The sequence below is a fragment of the Podarcis liolepis genome (genome assembly GCF_965112155.1).
Source record: "Podarcis liolepis genome assembly, chromosome: 1".
Taxonomy (NCBI): Eukaryota; Metazoa; Chordata; class Lepidosauria; order Squamata; family Lacertidae; genus Podarcis; species Podarcis liolepis.
The window spans coordinates 44508580-44525212 of NC_139554.1; the positions used below are offsets into that span (position 1 = coordinate 44508580).

The 16633-nt window shown below is 43.6% G+C and overlaps 1 protein-coding gene across 5 annotated transcripts in view; it reads right to left on the bottom strand.

The window, feature by feature from the left end:
* Positions 1-250: 250 nt before the first annotated feature.
* Positions 251-16633, bottom strand: part of LOC310708665 (cytosolic phospholipase A2 epsilon-like) — a gene marked incomplete at its 5' end in the record, with an annotated part of 37524 nt that continues 21141 nt past the window's right edge. For 4 of the 5 annotated variants that reach the window (XM_083507287.1, XM_083507290.1, XM_083507289.1 and 1 more), the window contains 8 exons: positions 251-1317; positions 2754-5554; positions 7404-7587; positions 8577-8746; positions 10109-10300; positions 10712-10819; positions 13403-13540; positions 15415-15529. In XM_083507287.1, coding sequence (XP_083363413.1) covers positions 5337-5554; positions 7404-7587; positions 8577-8746; positions 10109-10300; positions 10712-10819; positions 13403-13540; positions 15415-15529 — 1125 coding nt within the window. In that variant the 3' untranslated portion in view covers positions 251-1317; positions 2754-5336. Of the gene's footprint in view, positions 1318-2670; positions 5555-7403; positions 7588-8576; positions 8747-10108; positions 10301-10711; positions 10820-13402; positions 13541-15414; positions 15530-16633 lie in introns of those variants that run through there. The other variant, XM_083507288.1, reaches the window with a different exon arrangement.

Below are 16633 nucleotides of genomic sequence, written 5' to 3' on the forward strand. Positions count from 1 at the left end.
TATTGTATTGTTTAATTAGTGTTTTTATGGAGCAGTCAAGTAATTTCGTTGTCCCCGAAGGGGGCAATGACAATAAAGATATTATTATTATTATTATTATTATTATTATTATTATTATTATTATTATTCATTGCTGCTCCATGCTTCTTCCTTATCTTTTTTTACTGAGTCCTTTTTTTTCTTTCAATACATTGGCTTTTCATAATATGCATTATCTATCTGTTATCTACTTTGTGTAAATTAGAAATGCAAAATATAAAGGTCACCAAATACTCACCAGTCACACTGGTCTGCATTAGTTTGCGAGCTGCATTCGTGTTATCACCTGAGATGTAGCTCTAAGAGAGTCATGCTACCTTTTAGCAAATTCTATTAGTTTTCTGAATGCAAATCTAAATGTTCATTTGAGTTTGTGCTTTTTTCTTGACCTCAAATTTCTCAGCTGTGATGGGCAGCTCTTGTATTTTATCAGGGCCAAAACCTTTGCTGCGCGACAAATAGGCTTCTTAACAAGTTATGTCTCTCTGACGCCTTCCCTATCATTGCATCAACATGATGTGTACATGTATTACTGCAGCAAAGTGAATCTAAGAGATCCATATGATAATGGATTCTGTATGTCAGTTGCTGTAGTTCCCTTTGACATTATTGCATTATTTGTAACCCACTCCACCCACTGTGGGCTGTGTAATCCCACATAAACACAACAACATGCAATTTTGTGCATGGAATGTTATCACTGACTTCAAGGAACAGCAATCTTAGTTTTTTTCAACACTTTCAAGCTGTGGCTAGAATCATATGATGGCTACAGCAGCTGCCAGAATTACTGGACAATAGTCTAAAGTAAAATAACAATTTATGTTATTATGAGTTTGTGGGTGCCAGACACTTAATCAAATTCTGAAAGCCAAATAAGTCAGGCCAGCTTCCTCATGAGGTAATCACCTTGGATGATGAGCCATTAAGAAAACAAAAGGGAAGATGATGGCCTGTCAATAAAGCTAAAGGGAGGCGTTTCTGGATGGGGCCGCTCCTCCATCTTAGAGTTAAAGCAGGGGTTTAGAGCTGGCTGGGATGTGACCTGGAGGAAAAAGGGACTCAGCTATACAGCTACAAATAAAACGTTTTGTATTGTAAAGTGCCTTATACAAATTTGACACCAGATGGCGATGGTGAGCTATGACAAATTCAATACATTTTTCAAAACTTTTTTTATAAAGCATTTTCATAACTTTTCTTTTTAAATGTGTCTAGATTCCACCAAGGTTGTAGTGTGGTAAAGGTGGCAAGCTGGAGAGATGGTAAGAGCCATGGCTGATTTCTGCTGATATCCAAGGCTGTGGATATGGGAGAAACAAGACCCTATTGGGGTGTAAATCCTGTGTACCCCTCCATCCTAGGCTCAGGTTGTATATATGTGTAAATAAACCATATATCATAAAGACACCACAGTCTCCACTGTGCTTCACTTCCAAAAGGATACGCAAACCCTGAGTGAGTGCCTGGAACCCCTGGAATCTCACACTGCTGGGAGATTGGTGTGGCATGCAACAATACCATTCCTTTTCTGAAATATAGATTAATTGGCTACAAAGACAATTAAATGGGAAACACCAGTTATTTCCAAAGGGAGCATCAGTTCTTCACAATAGTCCTTTCTCTGGGCCATACCTCTCTGGTCCACATCTGCAGCCTCCTTGAGGCTGAAACAGGTCCTTGAACTTTGATGATGCCTCTTGCCTGGAGGATGGAGAGTGTGTGCAGATGGCTTTCCTGTGGCTGCAATGTCCCTTATTGTAGTCTCGTAGGAAACTCCCTTATACAAAATCAGACCACTGTTGCCTACACTGACTGGAAGTTTCAGACACAAGCCTCTCCCAGCCCTACCTGGAGAAGCCGACTTTCTGAATGCAAAGTAGATGCTGTACCCTTGAGCTATTGTCCTCCCAAGTGGTGGGTGAGTCAAGGTCAAAAATGTGCTGTTGCTCCACCCACCAAACATTGTTGCCCACCAGCCACTTGCAGGATGCAGCCCTCAGAAGTTTGCACAAGCCCACTCACTCTTTGCGAGTGGAGGAGGCTGTGCCCTTCCTGATAGGGGAGGGGGCATAAGCCCTCTCTGCCTATCAGGAATTGGATCCTAGCCTGAACCCTGCTTTGGCAAATTGGGATGCAGGCTGGGACTTAGGCTGTGCTGGGGGCAGAGCCAATGGAGCTGATTGTGGGCCTCCCTCGGATCTGCCCCTTGCCCCTTTAAGCAGCCAGCACCTGGGGCTCAGCCTGTTTGTTCCTCCCCCAGATGGCAGTCGCTGCGGGGGTCACCCTATTGGATGTAAGTCTTAGGAACCGCCGCCTGGATTGACCATACGTCACTTCCGGCCGGCGGGTCGGAAGTATTTCGATTGCCCCATGCCCAAGCCAAACCTCTTTCATCTGTATTCAATGAAGTTGTGGCTTGTTTTGACCCAAAACCAGTCTTATTGGTCTCTTATTATACAGGCTGGGGTATAGGAAGTCCAATGCCTGGTCCTGCAAGAAGAATCTCAGGCCCTCAGGCTGAAAACGTTTTTTCTCACCAATGAAGGGTTGCCATATCTTGAAGAGCAAAATAGAGCCTGAGCCACTGCCCATCCAAGAAGGGAATAGAGGCGCGTGGGGCTGCTGTCACGCCTGTGTGCCTCTTTCCCCGGCTCAGTCCGGCCACGGCGTGTAGAGCAGCCCAAGCCCAATCTGCTTACACCTGAGCCAACCCCCTCCGAAATAAAAAGACCCCAAACCAGGACATTGCCTTTAAAATGTAAACAAAAACCCTGATGGGCATGTTGGCCCCTCAAAAGAGGACATGAGGACATGTCTGGGATTTCTCGGACACATGGCAACCCTACTCCAACATAACCTTTGTAGAAGCAATCATATGCATTGCTAGGTTCAGTGCTAATAGTCTTTTCAAAATCGAAGAAATGCACCCCCCAGATTTAATTAGCAGATAGTGGGTGATGGACATCTGCCAAATTTAATTAGGAAAAGTTGAGCGATTGAGTAGACATTTGTGCTGGGTAGAAAGACTGAGGTGATACTGATGGATGAACATGAGACAGAAGCATGATTCTGTTGCACAACAGGACATGTTGTCCTGAGAATAATTAAGCATTCTTAATGGGAAACATGGCTGCATCCAAGAGATTTTATTGACTTCCATTTTATTTGGCAGTAATTATGTGATACTCAGAGTACTGAGTCAGCTTTCAGGTTGCTCTGTTACTGCAATTGAATACTTGAAGAAAGCTGCTAGAAATGTACTGCTCATAAGAACATAAGAAAAGCCCTCTTAATTCAGGCCAGTGGCCCATTTAGCTTAGCAACCTGTTTTCCCAGATGTTCATGAGAAGCCCAAAAGCAGGAAGAGCATTTCTCAAGTCAGAAACTATATATGCTCCATTACGTTCATCATTATTATCCAACTGAACCAACAGGTTTTATTTTTCTAATCTTACAAATAATAACTTGAGCCAACAAGCATGTTTTCTTTAATATTGATGAATTAATCACAAAAGCCAAACAGAGCAGCAGCAGAAGCACAAGCCACACTGCTGAGTTCAGGCTGCTGTCAATAAATAAAGTATTAAAATAATCTAGTCGCGTTGACTTTGGAAATGCCATTTGCTACTTATAGATACAGAATCGTGTGTACGGTGCCAAGCCTTCCGTTTCAGTTATGTGTTTCTACATCATTGCCAGAATTCACAGGATGTTCCAACGTTCCTAAATCATTACCAGAATTCACAGGATGTTCCAACGTTACAAACAAATTAGTTCTGTAAGATTGCCACCTTTGTTCTGGCAAAATACAGGATAGGGCAGGGTGGAGCGGTTGGGGGTGATTCCCCCCTCAACCTGGTGCTGAAGTGACTCAAAAGCAATCCATTACAATCTATTGCAGCCTAAGTGGATGACCCCTCTGGAATTTAACACAAACGCACGTGCACACACACACAAATTTGTAAATCTGTCTGTGCTTGGTTACCCAGAGGTTAAATGCATGTCCTTTCCCACACCCATTCAAACACATGCATTTGGAGAGGATCCCTAACTTGGCAGAGAGAGACAGAGACAGAAACAGAGAGGGAGACACACACACACACACACACACACACAGAGAGAGAGAGAGAGAGAGAGAGAGAGAGAGAGAGAGAAGACCTGAAATACAGGACAAAACTGTATCAATGAAGGACACAGCATTTTACATTGAAATACAGAAAAAATCCTGTATTATACAGGATAGGTGGCAACTCTAATGGTGCCCAGCACTGTGCATTCCCATGCAAAACACTGCTTTTCATGTGGCACAGTCTGAATCTGCCACTTAAAAGCCTCCTACAAAGCAGCTGCAGCCCCACATTGGCACCCAATTCCTTTTGTTATTGGTCTATCTCAGAATAGGCAGGTTAAATAAACTCCACATCTATAGCAGTTGTCAAGGACAGGCTGGATGAGGAGGAGTGGTGGGATCCTGCCTCCCAAAAGCCCCCTAGGAAGGCTCCAAAGATGATACCTTAGAGTCTTGAGCCTGGTGGTGGGACACTGAGGAGCAGTCAGCAGAAGGGATGAGCTGGGAGCGGCTAGAAACAGGAGACTTGAGTCATCAAGGGACCTCAGGAGAAGGAGGGCCCTCCAGGACAGGATTAGAAGCTGAGAGCCTCAGCATGCACACAGACAGTCCCAGTCTGCTTTCTTGGTATGGCACAAGTGGAAGTGTGGATAAGCTCCTACGCTGGAGTAAACACACACAAGGATGTGCTGGGAGATCACTGAAGGTTGCTTTCAAATGTCAGCACCTCCCCCGTCCAATAGTAAGGGCAAACCCAGAAATGAAATGTAAGAGATGGTACCTGTTACATAAGGGATCTGGAGCTATATTATAAGTTTTGCATGACAATTGGTTTGTTCCTGAGATAAGAACATAATAGTAGCCCTGCTGGATCAGAGCCAAAGTCCATCCAAGTCTGCCATCCTGTTCTCATCTTGGCTAACCAGATGTCTATGGGAAGTCCATGGACAGGATACGAACACAATAATCCTTAATCCTGCTAAGTACAGATAGATTCACAGCAACCAACTTGGGAGAATCAGCACAGCTGATGCTGAGTTTTCAAATAAGTGACATGCTGATTTAGAATCTCAGTCACTCAAAGAAAGCACAAGCAGTCTTGGGAAAAGATAACTTCTGTTGACATCCTGAATTGCTTGGCTTATCCTGTAGGACCCCTTGGCCCAAACCAAAGTTCAGTGAGGTTTACGAGTGCTCAGAGAGCTTGGGTCCATATTCCAGCATCTCATTTCGTGCATTTCTTCAGTTTTTTTCTCTGTTCCACTGCCATATGCAAAGCTTCCAGGATCATACGTTGGTTATTCAGAATATTGTATTCACTCAGTTTCACTAGTTGATCGTACTCTTCCTCAGTGAATGTCAGGGAGTAGGTAGAGTAAGGGGTGCAGTTACTGGAGACATCGACTTTGCCTTCTTTCATTTCTGATGGAGAGCGTTTAACACCTATGAAAAAATTGCAGTAAGGTAGTGCTGTAAGAATGGGATTTACCAAAATTAAGTTCATACATGCATATTCAACAGCAGCTAAGGCACACAGATTTCCTGTGGAAATTGTTCTGTTTGACTGAAGACATGTTTTCTTCTTTGTGAACTGCCCTGAGACCTCTGGGTATAGGGTGGTATATAAATTCTACTACTACTACTACTACTACTACTACTACTACTACTGTTTAAAAACTGAATTTATTGGATTGTCTGCTAGTGGTACTGTTATTGAGTGGTACTGTTATTGATACATCAATGCTAGGAAATTAAGACCCTTCATATATTGTACAAGGGGCTTTTCTGCAGTGAATAGCAAGCAATTATCTCTCCCCCCCTCTACTTATATCTATCTCTATATCTTTATCTAGAATTGTCATCAGGACCACAGCGCACAGGGAGAAGAGGTGTATTCCTTCCCTCTCCAGCTATGCTCTGGACTAAAGTCCTCCTTGGCATGGCTATGAAGCTTAGGATAAAAATGGGAGCTTTCCCCCAGTCTTCTAGGCATCCCTGGGGGTGGGGGAAGGTTGTGGATCGTGGCTGAAAAAGGAGCTGATGATTTGATGACAATCTGGGGCCCCTGTGCCTGTAGTTCATTAAATAAAGCAGGGGAATGAAACAAGAATTAGTTGCACACTGTGCATTTTGTGAAATGACTAGTTTGGCCATTGCTGACAACCTTGAAGAAGAGGAGGTTCCATTTACAACTCTGCTATAGTGTTAAGAGAACAGTTTTATTCAATCAAAAGCAAAACAAAAAAAGATGAAAGACAGTGAGATCTTGATGAAACAGCATGCCTCACACCTCTGATCCAAGGAGATAATCAAGGCATTTTCAGGAATAGATCGGTCTAATGAGGAACCGAGGAGGTTAAGGGGTTCAATGAGCCAAGTTTATGAGCATTACAAATGCAGAGTTGTTGAAGAAGATGCCTGGTGCAAGGTGCCTGAGAATTATTAGTGTGCTGGTGGCTGACCAGCCACCACTACCTGATGATGAGCAAACTCTGCCACCTGCCAGTGCCAACCATCTGACTATCACACTGCCTCATGAATACAGATTTAACTTATTTATTTATTCAATGTATTTCTAGTGTGCCTTTCTCCCGAGTTGGGATTCAATCAAGGTGGCTTACAACATTTTAGAAACATCCATTATAAAATACAGAATAATTAAAACAACAAACTAGTTAAAAATGAAAATTAAAATACATCACAACATATCTAAAGCTAGCATTTTAAATATAATTTGCCCTGACAGAAGCCCAATGATCAGCATCGTCAGCACCTTGGTTTCCAAAGGCCCGACCTAACAGGAAGGTCTTAGAGAACAGTGGTGGGAAGGATTAGCTTTTAGGAGGCAGGTCAATTCAACCTCAAAAGGCCAGGTTAAGCTCAGCCAATGTTAGCTAGACTTGCCATGGTAAGGTTGGCACTGGCGGTAGTTCCTTTGAAGCTAGACTTCCTTAGCTGTGCTAAAGAAGATGTACAACAGTGGGTCCTCATAAGATATATAACTGAGTCCAAATTTGCAGATTTTGTGATTTCTGAGGACAGATGCTTGACTCTAGTGGTTTTTAGAGGAATTTATTTGCTTCCAAAATGTGTGGGGGAAATGGGTTTTCTGTGTGTCTCCCTTTCCTCTGTTATCCTCTTTCTCCTCATCTGTAAAGATGTAGATAATAAACCACTAAATACAGAACTGCCTTTAAAAATATAACTTTATAAGTATAATGTACAAATAATAATAATAATAATAATAATAATAATAATAATAATAATAATAATAATAATAATAATGGCATACCGGGTGCTTTGTAGTAACGAAAGCTATCATTCACTTGTGGAAAAAATACTAATATTGGTGCTTCTGGATTCTCTGCATTGTCAAACAAATAGCATTCCTTCAAGTGTTTGTCATCTTCATGTATCACAGCTTTGGGAAATGGGATTCCTTGTTCTTCACAGTACTTGCATGACTGTTCCAGGGGCTAGGTGGAAAGAAGTAGTAGTAGTAATAACTATTATTACTTATACTCCACCCATCTGACTGGGTCACTCCAGCCACTCTGGGTGGTTAGTAATATAATAGTATGCTAAATGTGGAAAGGCTTATTTTAAATTCAGTACTCATTTCTCTGTACAATTTCCTTCCAAGAGCAGACACCTACCAGAACTCTCTTTGAAACTCCCCGGGGAAATGTTAGCTACTAAGAGGTAACACAAAGGACTCATATGTAGGTGAGGGATCAGGGGAAATTATTTCATCTTGTCTCTGCACAGCCTGTCCTACGAGAAACAATGTGTTCCTTGTGTCCTTAGGCTCTGTGTTAGTAGTTTCTCCTGAACATTCTGTGACATCATAGCAATTCAGATTTCAGGGCAGGATTATTCACAGTCAGAGACATTTACAGTAACCCCAGCCTCCAACTTATTCAAGGGCTTTCTCCTAGTCTTTTCTTACTCCTGTAGCTTGTTTCCTGAGTCAAACTTGCTCTCGTCTCTCAGCTTCCTCCCTACCTTCTTTTCTAGACCTCCTCTTTTCAGTACTTTTTCTCTTCTCTCTCCTCCCCCCACAACTGAAACTTGCCTTAGATATGTCCGAAGGAAGATAGGAGTTGGAGGGAAAGGATACAGGGCAATTGGACTGTAATATACAGTCGTACCTTGGAAGTCAAACGGAATCTGTTCCGGAAGTCCGTTCGACTTCCAAAACATTCAGAAACCAAAGTGCAGCTTCTGATTGGCTGCAGGAAGCTCCTACAGCCAATCAGAAGCCATGGAAGCTGCGCCAGATATTCAGCTTCTGAAAATCGTTTGAAAATTGGAACACTCACTTCCAGGTTTCAATCATTCAGGAGCCAATTTGTTTGGGAGCCAAGGCATTCAGGATCCAAGTACGACTGTACTTAGCTATAGCCATCATTTATGATACTCATCATAAAGAGATGGGCAGAAATGGGAAAGATGCATTTCTCACCAACTTCTGTGATCCTGCACTGTAATTTAGATGTATGATAATGTCTGCCTTCCGCTCTTTTCTCAGTATAGGTGCAACGCTTGTATTGATGAAGAATCCAGTATCTACTAGTGACAAGTACTCTTCTGTTTGAGTCAGCTGATTGGGTGAAGAAGCATCGAGTATAGTACCTAAATGGCAAAATAGAATCAGTTTTAAGTGGAACAGAGTAAGCTCGAGTTTTCATTGCCACAGAGGCAATCTTCTCCAACCTGGAGTTTTATTTGTTCCTACTCAACTTTAAAGAAGAGCCGTACTTAGAAATTTTCTCCTACAACTTCTCTTCTTCAGTTTCGGATGTTGAGTACTTTACAAATATTGTCTAAAGTTTCAGTTATTTGCCTAAGGGTGGAACTATGCTTTGTTTTAATAAACACAGGCCCCCAAACTAGAGCTGTCCAGTAATGACTCCTAAAAATTCTCCACCTATTTTGGGGCAAATAACTTCTCCAATGGTTTCTTGGGTGTGGGGGCTAACTATTGGCAATTGCAATAGCACAGCTTCTGTCTTTTTTCCTAAGATTTTTTGCTTTTGCTGTAGATAGCAGTGGCAGCAATTGCATGGCAGCCTGGCCACCATTTTGCATGCTACAAAATGCCCTGGACCTAGCATCATTCCAAAGCATTGAGGTAGGAGGGAGATGGAGACTATTCAGAGAAAATTCTGCAAAGTGGCTATCCATTTCTAGAAGAGTGGTGGTGGTGGTGGGGAATCTCATTCATTTTTTAGAATATTTATATGATAATTACAGCTCTGCTCTTCTTTAAAGGAAGCACTATCAAGTATGTGGCACAAATTCAACAAATGTAACTTTTCTGGGAACTGATATAAGTAATGAGTCAAGGTATTACCTTCTTAATTTCTGAGCTGCTATTAAAGGCATGGGAGCAAGCCCCTCCCAAAAGAGGTAGCAACCCTAGCTATAACCCAATGTAGAATCATTTCTATTTGCTATTATCAATGCAATGCTATTATATATGTCTCATTATCAGATGATTTATGCCATTACTGTGCTTTGGAGACACCAATTAAACAAGGACAGCAGTTCGTAAGGTCACAGCTAATTAATCCGAAAAAGTATAAATACACTTTAATGCACAGCACCTCATGTAGTGAATTTAGGAACAAAGCATCAACACTATATAATGGGTTACACAATAGCCAATGTAGTGCCCTCCAGATATCATTGGACTACAGCTCCCATCATCCTTGACCCTTGACCTCTCTGCCTGGGGCTCATAGGAGGGGCACAGTAACTAGGCAAAGGCCCATTGAAGCTCAGTTAGCACACAGCCACTGCCACCTAATGCATTCAAGTCCATAGCATGATCTAGCATGTGCACAAACAATAACACGACATACCCATGGACTGGACATCTGGGTTGAATGTTGAGTGAGGAGCCTTGGCAAGCAGTGTGCTTATTCTAATTTCAGACTGAGCTCAGGCAGCATGTTTTTTACATTAGAATATATATATCCCAAATGATAATACCTTTCCATCTACGGAAACTGTCATTCTCAAGGTAGCCATTGTCCAGTTGGAGACCTCTGAGAAAATTGTGGTACTGGGCAACTGATAGGCGATCAGTAAGCACATCTCTAAATGCACTGGATAGCGGTCCAGCAGGGGTGTACAGATGTGTCTTTTGATCATGTGGTCGAGTGGGTAGATGAGGCTCTGTATCTACAAAGCAAAAGCAGCAACGATGAATTTATAAAATTTATAAATTTCTGAAACTACAATCCTTTCCAAACTACAATCCTTTCCAAAAGAGAAATATTTTGTGAAGGTGTCTGCTCAATCAGCAAAAGCAGAAAATCATTTTGAGCCCTCATTCAAAATCATCGTTTAACATTAAACACACACACACACACACACACACACACACACAATTTAGAGCTTCAGTTGTCTAATACAAGGATGACTAAATCTGAAAACATTTAGACAAATCTGAAAACATTTAGACAAATGTGCTTACAAGGAGCCAACATTAATAATATACAGGCAGCAAAGTTCCAAAATATTTGTTCATTGCTCACAGATCAGTTTAGAACACCATCAATAGGTCAAAGGCCACTTAGGAAAATAACTAACCAATGTCAGCTATTTGGTCTTGTGTCCACTTGTGCCAGAAGTCCTCTGGACTTTGAGAATCATTCCAGAAATACAGCAAATTCAGGGAAAATATACTACTCCACATGCCTGTACAGTGAGGGATAATTGATAACAATTTAGCATTATTCTACTGAAAAAATACTATTTAATTTTTGCGTAAATTGCACTGTTTAATCAGAGCACACATTTGCAATCTCCATGTTCAAACAGACGCATGCTTAAGGAACTATGATGAAGGCAGAACGGTCCTTGCTTTTAGGAATTCCATTTGTGCCATTGTAGCTCATGCCCCAGAGCAGGCAGTCTGGCAGGCCCCTGGCAGGGCCCTCTGTCCAACTTAGCCCCCCAAGACCTGGGGCAAGTGTGCACCTGGCTACCCCCCACTCTCCGCAGGCTTGCCCTAGAGGACTGGGGCACAGCAGGAATCCTCTGTCACCATGTGGTCAGAAGAAGAGGTTGACTGTGGGCTGCAAACTATTTGCCAAGGGTCCTGGAGGGCTTCCATACACTCTGCCATATGTGCTGTATCTTCTATGCACTGTGCTCAGTCTTCTCTTTGCATCACACAGCCACCCCTGTAGTAACCTCAGGCTAGGGTGGGGAGGCACTTCTTCCTCCTCCGCCCTTCCAGTACTGCAGTCTTGCTCAACTCTGGGCATCTCCTTCCTGTCCGCAGCCTCACTGGCCTTAAATAGGCTACCACCGGCTGCACATGCTCCATGTCTTGAGACACCCAAGTCTTCTGATGCCTGGCATTGTGCTGACAATGTATCAATTGCCCTGCCGCCATTTGCCTCTGCTGTACCTACCCTTGTGTCAGCAGATTATTTGTGGCGGCTTGCCCATTTTGCTTTAATGGCTTGGCTAAGGCAAGTACAGGGTGTATTCTTTCAGTTGTGTGGGTGTGTAAACTCAGAACATGTTTGCCTTTCTTTCCACTAATCAGGGGACTCTGTGAGCGCTACTGTGATTATGAATCAGAGCCACACACCCACACAATTCACTGGTAGCATTGGACAAATCATTATCCCTTCACAGATTATAAGCATTGTTTCAATCCTTACTTCATCTACATTACCTTAGCATTTGTTACAGTGGAAGGGATCCTGACATAACATATGCAAAGTTATTTTAACACTGAACAAATAATGCCAGACATCAGAGTGGTGGCCCAGAGTAGCTCCTGGTATAGGCCTCTGTCATGCACAAATACTCAGTGACTGAAGCTATGGGAGATTCTCTAGCCATCAAAAGCACGAGGCTTGCATCTCTTCTTTCTGCTGTGATATCATTGCATTGTGAATTTCCCTGCCTCCAGAAATGCCAGCCAATGAAGTTAGGTAGGGATAGAGAAATTCACCTGACGATATCTTGTTGGGCTACAAGGCAAAAAAGAGGAGCAGATTCAAGGCTGCTGTTTTCAGTGGCGGAGAACTTACTAACTAGTTTCTGCTTCAGTCTAATGAGGTCAATAGGGTTAAAGGCAGCACAGCAATCTTAGCGAAGTAGTCAGAAGCAAGAAAAATGCATGTGCTATGGTGAGCTAATGCCCCTCTCTCACTGCTTGTGACATATGAGCTATGAATTACAAAGCTCCTGGCTCTAATATCAATTCTCCTATGAACTCACTAGGTAGTCACTGTTCCTCAGTTCCCAGTCCCATAGGAGGACAGTAGTATTGGCCCACCCTACAATGTTGTTGAATTACTGAGATAATCTCTGTGTAGCATCCTGAGTGTTCTAAGGTGCTCTTAAGGATTAATAATAATAATAATAATAATAATAATAATAATAATAATAATAATTTATTTGTACCCTGCCCATCTGGCTGGGTTTCCCCAGCCACTCTGGGCAGCTTCCAACAAAGATTAAAAATACTTTAAAATGTCACACATTAAAAACTTCCCTAAACAGGGCTGCCTTCAGCTGTCTTCTAAATGTCAGGTAGTTGTTTATCTCTTTGACATCTGATGGGAGGGCGTTCCACAGGGCGGGCGCCACTACCGAGAAGGCCCTCTGCCTGGTTCCCTGTAGCTTTTCTTCTCGCAGTGAGGGAACTGCCAGAAGGCCCTCGGCGCTGGATCTCAGTGTCCAGGCTGAGCGATGGGGGTGGAGACGCTCCTTCAGATATACTGGGCCGAGGCCGTACAATTGGGGTACAATTGTATAGAGGTACCTGAACTATTGTACAAAGATTGTTGAACTTAACATTAAAGATAACAGTCTGTTTTCCTTTTGTTTCACATGGTCTAGACTAGTTCTACCAATACTAAACAATGACTGGAACTGGTTGAGTGACAATTTGGGCTGCAGTTGTAGCTTATTGATATTTCTAGTTTCTGGGAATCACAATTGAGGAGAGTGCAGTTGTGCTCAGGTCCTGGTTTCAGGTTTTCCACAGGCATCTGGTTGGCCACTGTGGGAACAGGCTGCCTCGTCCAGCAGGCCCTTTTTATGTTCCAGCTAGCATTTATGCCTTAAACTGACCTATTCATAGAAAAGGTAATTCATTACAGTTTTGGTGTGGGTTTCATATACCCTACATGCTCATGTACATCAATATGATTTTAGACAGATCATACAGCTCGGTTACTACCCATACTACATGGACTTGGTTGCTAAATCGGTTATATTATTGCTACTTCATTATTAAACAAAAATAATAAGAACCTTGCAGGTAACAGATCCGAGTCTCTGGAATCCTCTTCATCAGACGCCCCATAAAGAATTCACTTCCAAAATCTTCAGCACGGACAAAAGCTCCATATTTTAGTATCCCCACTTCATAGGGTGTGAACTCAACCCATTCTGCAGTTATAATCACATTTAGAAGAACATGAGCAAAGTGTTCTCTCTCTCTCTCTCTCTCTCTCTCTCTCTCTCTCTCTCTCTCTCCATCTATGAATTAAGACACATTTTCTTCTTTAGCTTAACTTATAGCTCACCCTGTCCAAAGAAATCACAGTGTGCAGTAGCACACTTGTTGCTCACATTAAAGCATAGCTTGGTTAAATGTCATGTGCAAACTAGGTCATTGCATTATAAGGGCTTAGCCACAGTTACCTTTCTTTCCTCTGTGCTTTCTGGGCATGGTCTGTGCTTTAAAGCTCCATGTCCAAGCGCTCTATTTTTTTTTTTTATTATTTGCTTTGGAGCTTTCCCTACGAAAACCACTCTTTACTGCTCTACTGGAGCAAATGGCAATCCGCGGAAAGCCCAAATTGCCATTCGTTGTGCTCCAGCTTTAAAGAGCAGGTTTTTCTGGTGCAAAAAAAGAGAGCACTCAGACATGGAGCTTTAAAGTGTGGACCTGTAGCTGGAAAATATGGAGCAAAATGTAAGTGTGGAGAAGCCTCAACTCTGAAGCAGACCTTAGGTGGAAACTGCAAGCCAGCTAGAGCATACCCTCCAACATTCCTCGGATCAAAAGAGGGACATTTCTCACTCCCCCCAACTGACCCTCCTCAACCCATTTTTGTCATCCCCCCCACCACCACACCAATGGGACACAGAACACATGCCCTCCACTGTCCCAGTTTTATTTTATTCTTTGGTAGATTTACAAAAAGAAAAACACACACAAATAAATAAATTTAAGAAAGGGGCAAGATTAGATACAGATGCACAAAGCATTGTTGTTGTTGTTGTTGTTGTTGTTGTTGTTGTTGTTATTTTAAATCAAGACTCCTTGTGCTCCACTCCCCCTTTTTCCTGCCCAGGGCAGCCCTGCCCTCAGCCAGCCCCTCAGAGCCAGCACGCCACACGGGCCTGGGTCTTGCAGCAGCAGCAGCAGCCTCTCCTCCTCCTCCTTGCCTGCTCTCCAGCAGCCGCTACAAGCTTCCCATGGGAGGAAGTTGGCAGCAGCAGCCATGGAGAGAGAGGCAAGAGGATGCTCCCCTCACAGCCACATCTGCCGTCGCTTGGCAGGAGCTCTGGCTCATCCTCCTCTTTGAGCTCAGTTGCGGAGGAAATTCCGGGATCAGCAGTTGCGGAACATTCCGGGATCAGATCAGAAGCCGAGATGGCTTTTGTAATTCTAGGATTGCCCCTGGAAAATCAGGGCAGTTTGAGGGTATGCTAGAGTGATCACTCTTACGTTTCTACACATCTTTAGGGACAGCATTCTCAGTGGGGTTATGATACCCACATTGCCTCTGGACTTCATGTATTTATTACATTTGTACCCAACTTTTGGGACGTGGGTGGCGCTGTGGGTTAAATCACAGAGCCTAGGACTTGCCAATCAGAAGGTCGGCGGTTCGAATCCCCGCGATGGGGTGAGCTCCCGTTGCTCAGTCCCTGCTCCTGCCAACCTAGCAGTTCAAAAGCATGTCAAAGTGCAAGTAGATAAATAGGTACCACTCCGGTGGGAAGGTAAACGGCGTTTCTGTGCACTGCTCTGGTTCGCCAGAAGCAGCTTAGTCATGCTGGCCACATGACCCGGAAGCTGTACGCCGGCTCCCTTGGCCAATAAAGCGAGATGAGCGCCGCAACCCCAGAGTCGGCCACGACTGGACCTAATGGTCAGGGGTCCCTTTACCTTTACCCAACTTTTACATAGTTGGTTAAGGTGGCTTTCCAATCATGAGGCAATACCAAACTCCTACTCCCTCATTTTTCTCTCACAAAAAACAATTGGAGATGAGGATCTAGCGACAGATTAAAAAACCAAAATATCCTACCATTGAAATCCAAAGTGCTGTACTTCTCTTTCACACTGATTGCAGTGTAGATTGGTAAAGGATTCTGGCCCTCATTAATTGCTTGCTGCTGATCAGACAGTTTATGGTTGTCTTTCTGTGTTGATTGAAAGAAATATAAGATTAGCTCAGGAAAAAGAAAGTGGTCTAATACAGAGGTTTTCAAACTTTTTGAGTCCACGGCTCCCTTAACCAACTACATTCTTTCTGCGGCACCCCTGTGGGGCTCAGGAGCCCAGTTAGGTCATTCCTTGCCTGCAGAACTGGCAGCCCCTCACCCTTTTTCAAATACCCTCATGGAGTGTTCCCTCAGCCTCATCTCCTCCCCCCTCTTTTTGGGAGTACTCCAGACAGCCGCTGCTGCCACCCCTGGTCTCTGAGCTCCTTCCCCTCCCCCAGCCCCAGAGAAAGGTGCCTCCTCACATTGCCCCACAGGGGCCTGGGACTTGTCTGTCCGTTCCCAGAAGCAAGGGCTGGTGGACTGGCTGGCTGGGCTCCCTCACCCACTTGCTTGCTTACTCTGAGACCACCTCAGCTTCTGGCAATCAGGACCCCCTGGCCAGCTCCAGAGGCACCACTCCCCTGAGGAGCTTGTAGCCAGGGCTGCTGCAACAAACAACTGTGCAAGCCTTGGGGAGGCAGAGATGTGAGAGGGAATCAGAGGAGGGAGGCAAGGAAAGAGGGACAGAGGCCAGTGTTGCCCACAGCACCCCTGGCCATCATTCAAGGCACCCCAGGGTGCCATGGAACACAGGTTGAAAACCACTGGTCCAATGTGATTCTGGCATCACATTGTGGGCGAAATAGAATGTTATACTGAGGAGCAACATCTCTGAGCATAATGAAGGTTTCATTTAAGCATCATGTTCTCTATTAATTTGTTAATTTGTTGTTTCTAATGCTGAGCCTGGAGGCAGATTATTTTTTGAGGCAGTTGAGTGCAAGGTGAAAGATTATTGTTCATGCTTTATGCACTCACCCTACTTTCACCTCTGGTACAGCAGGCTTTGTGGGTTGGTTTTTGTTTTTTCCCGTATTCTTTCAATTATCCACAAAATTTATTTGACCATAGGGGGCACGAGACAACAAAATTGTGAGTGTACTATGATGGCAGCAGTGACCCTCTCAAACCCAGTTCCTGTCAGCCTAGCTTATCCACACTAGCATCTCTCCCAACTCAAAGGCCTAGATTTATAAATGT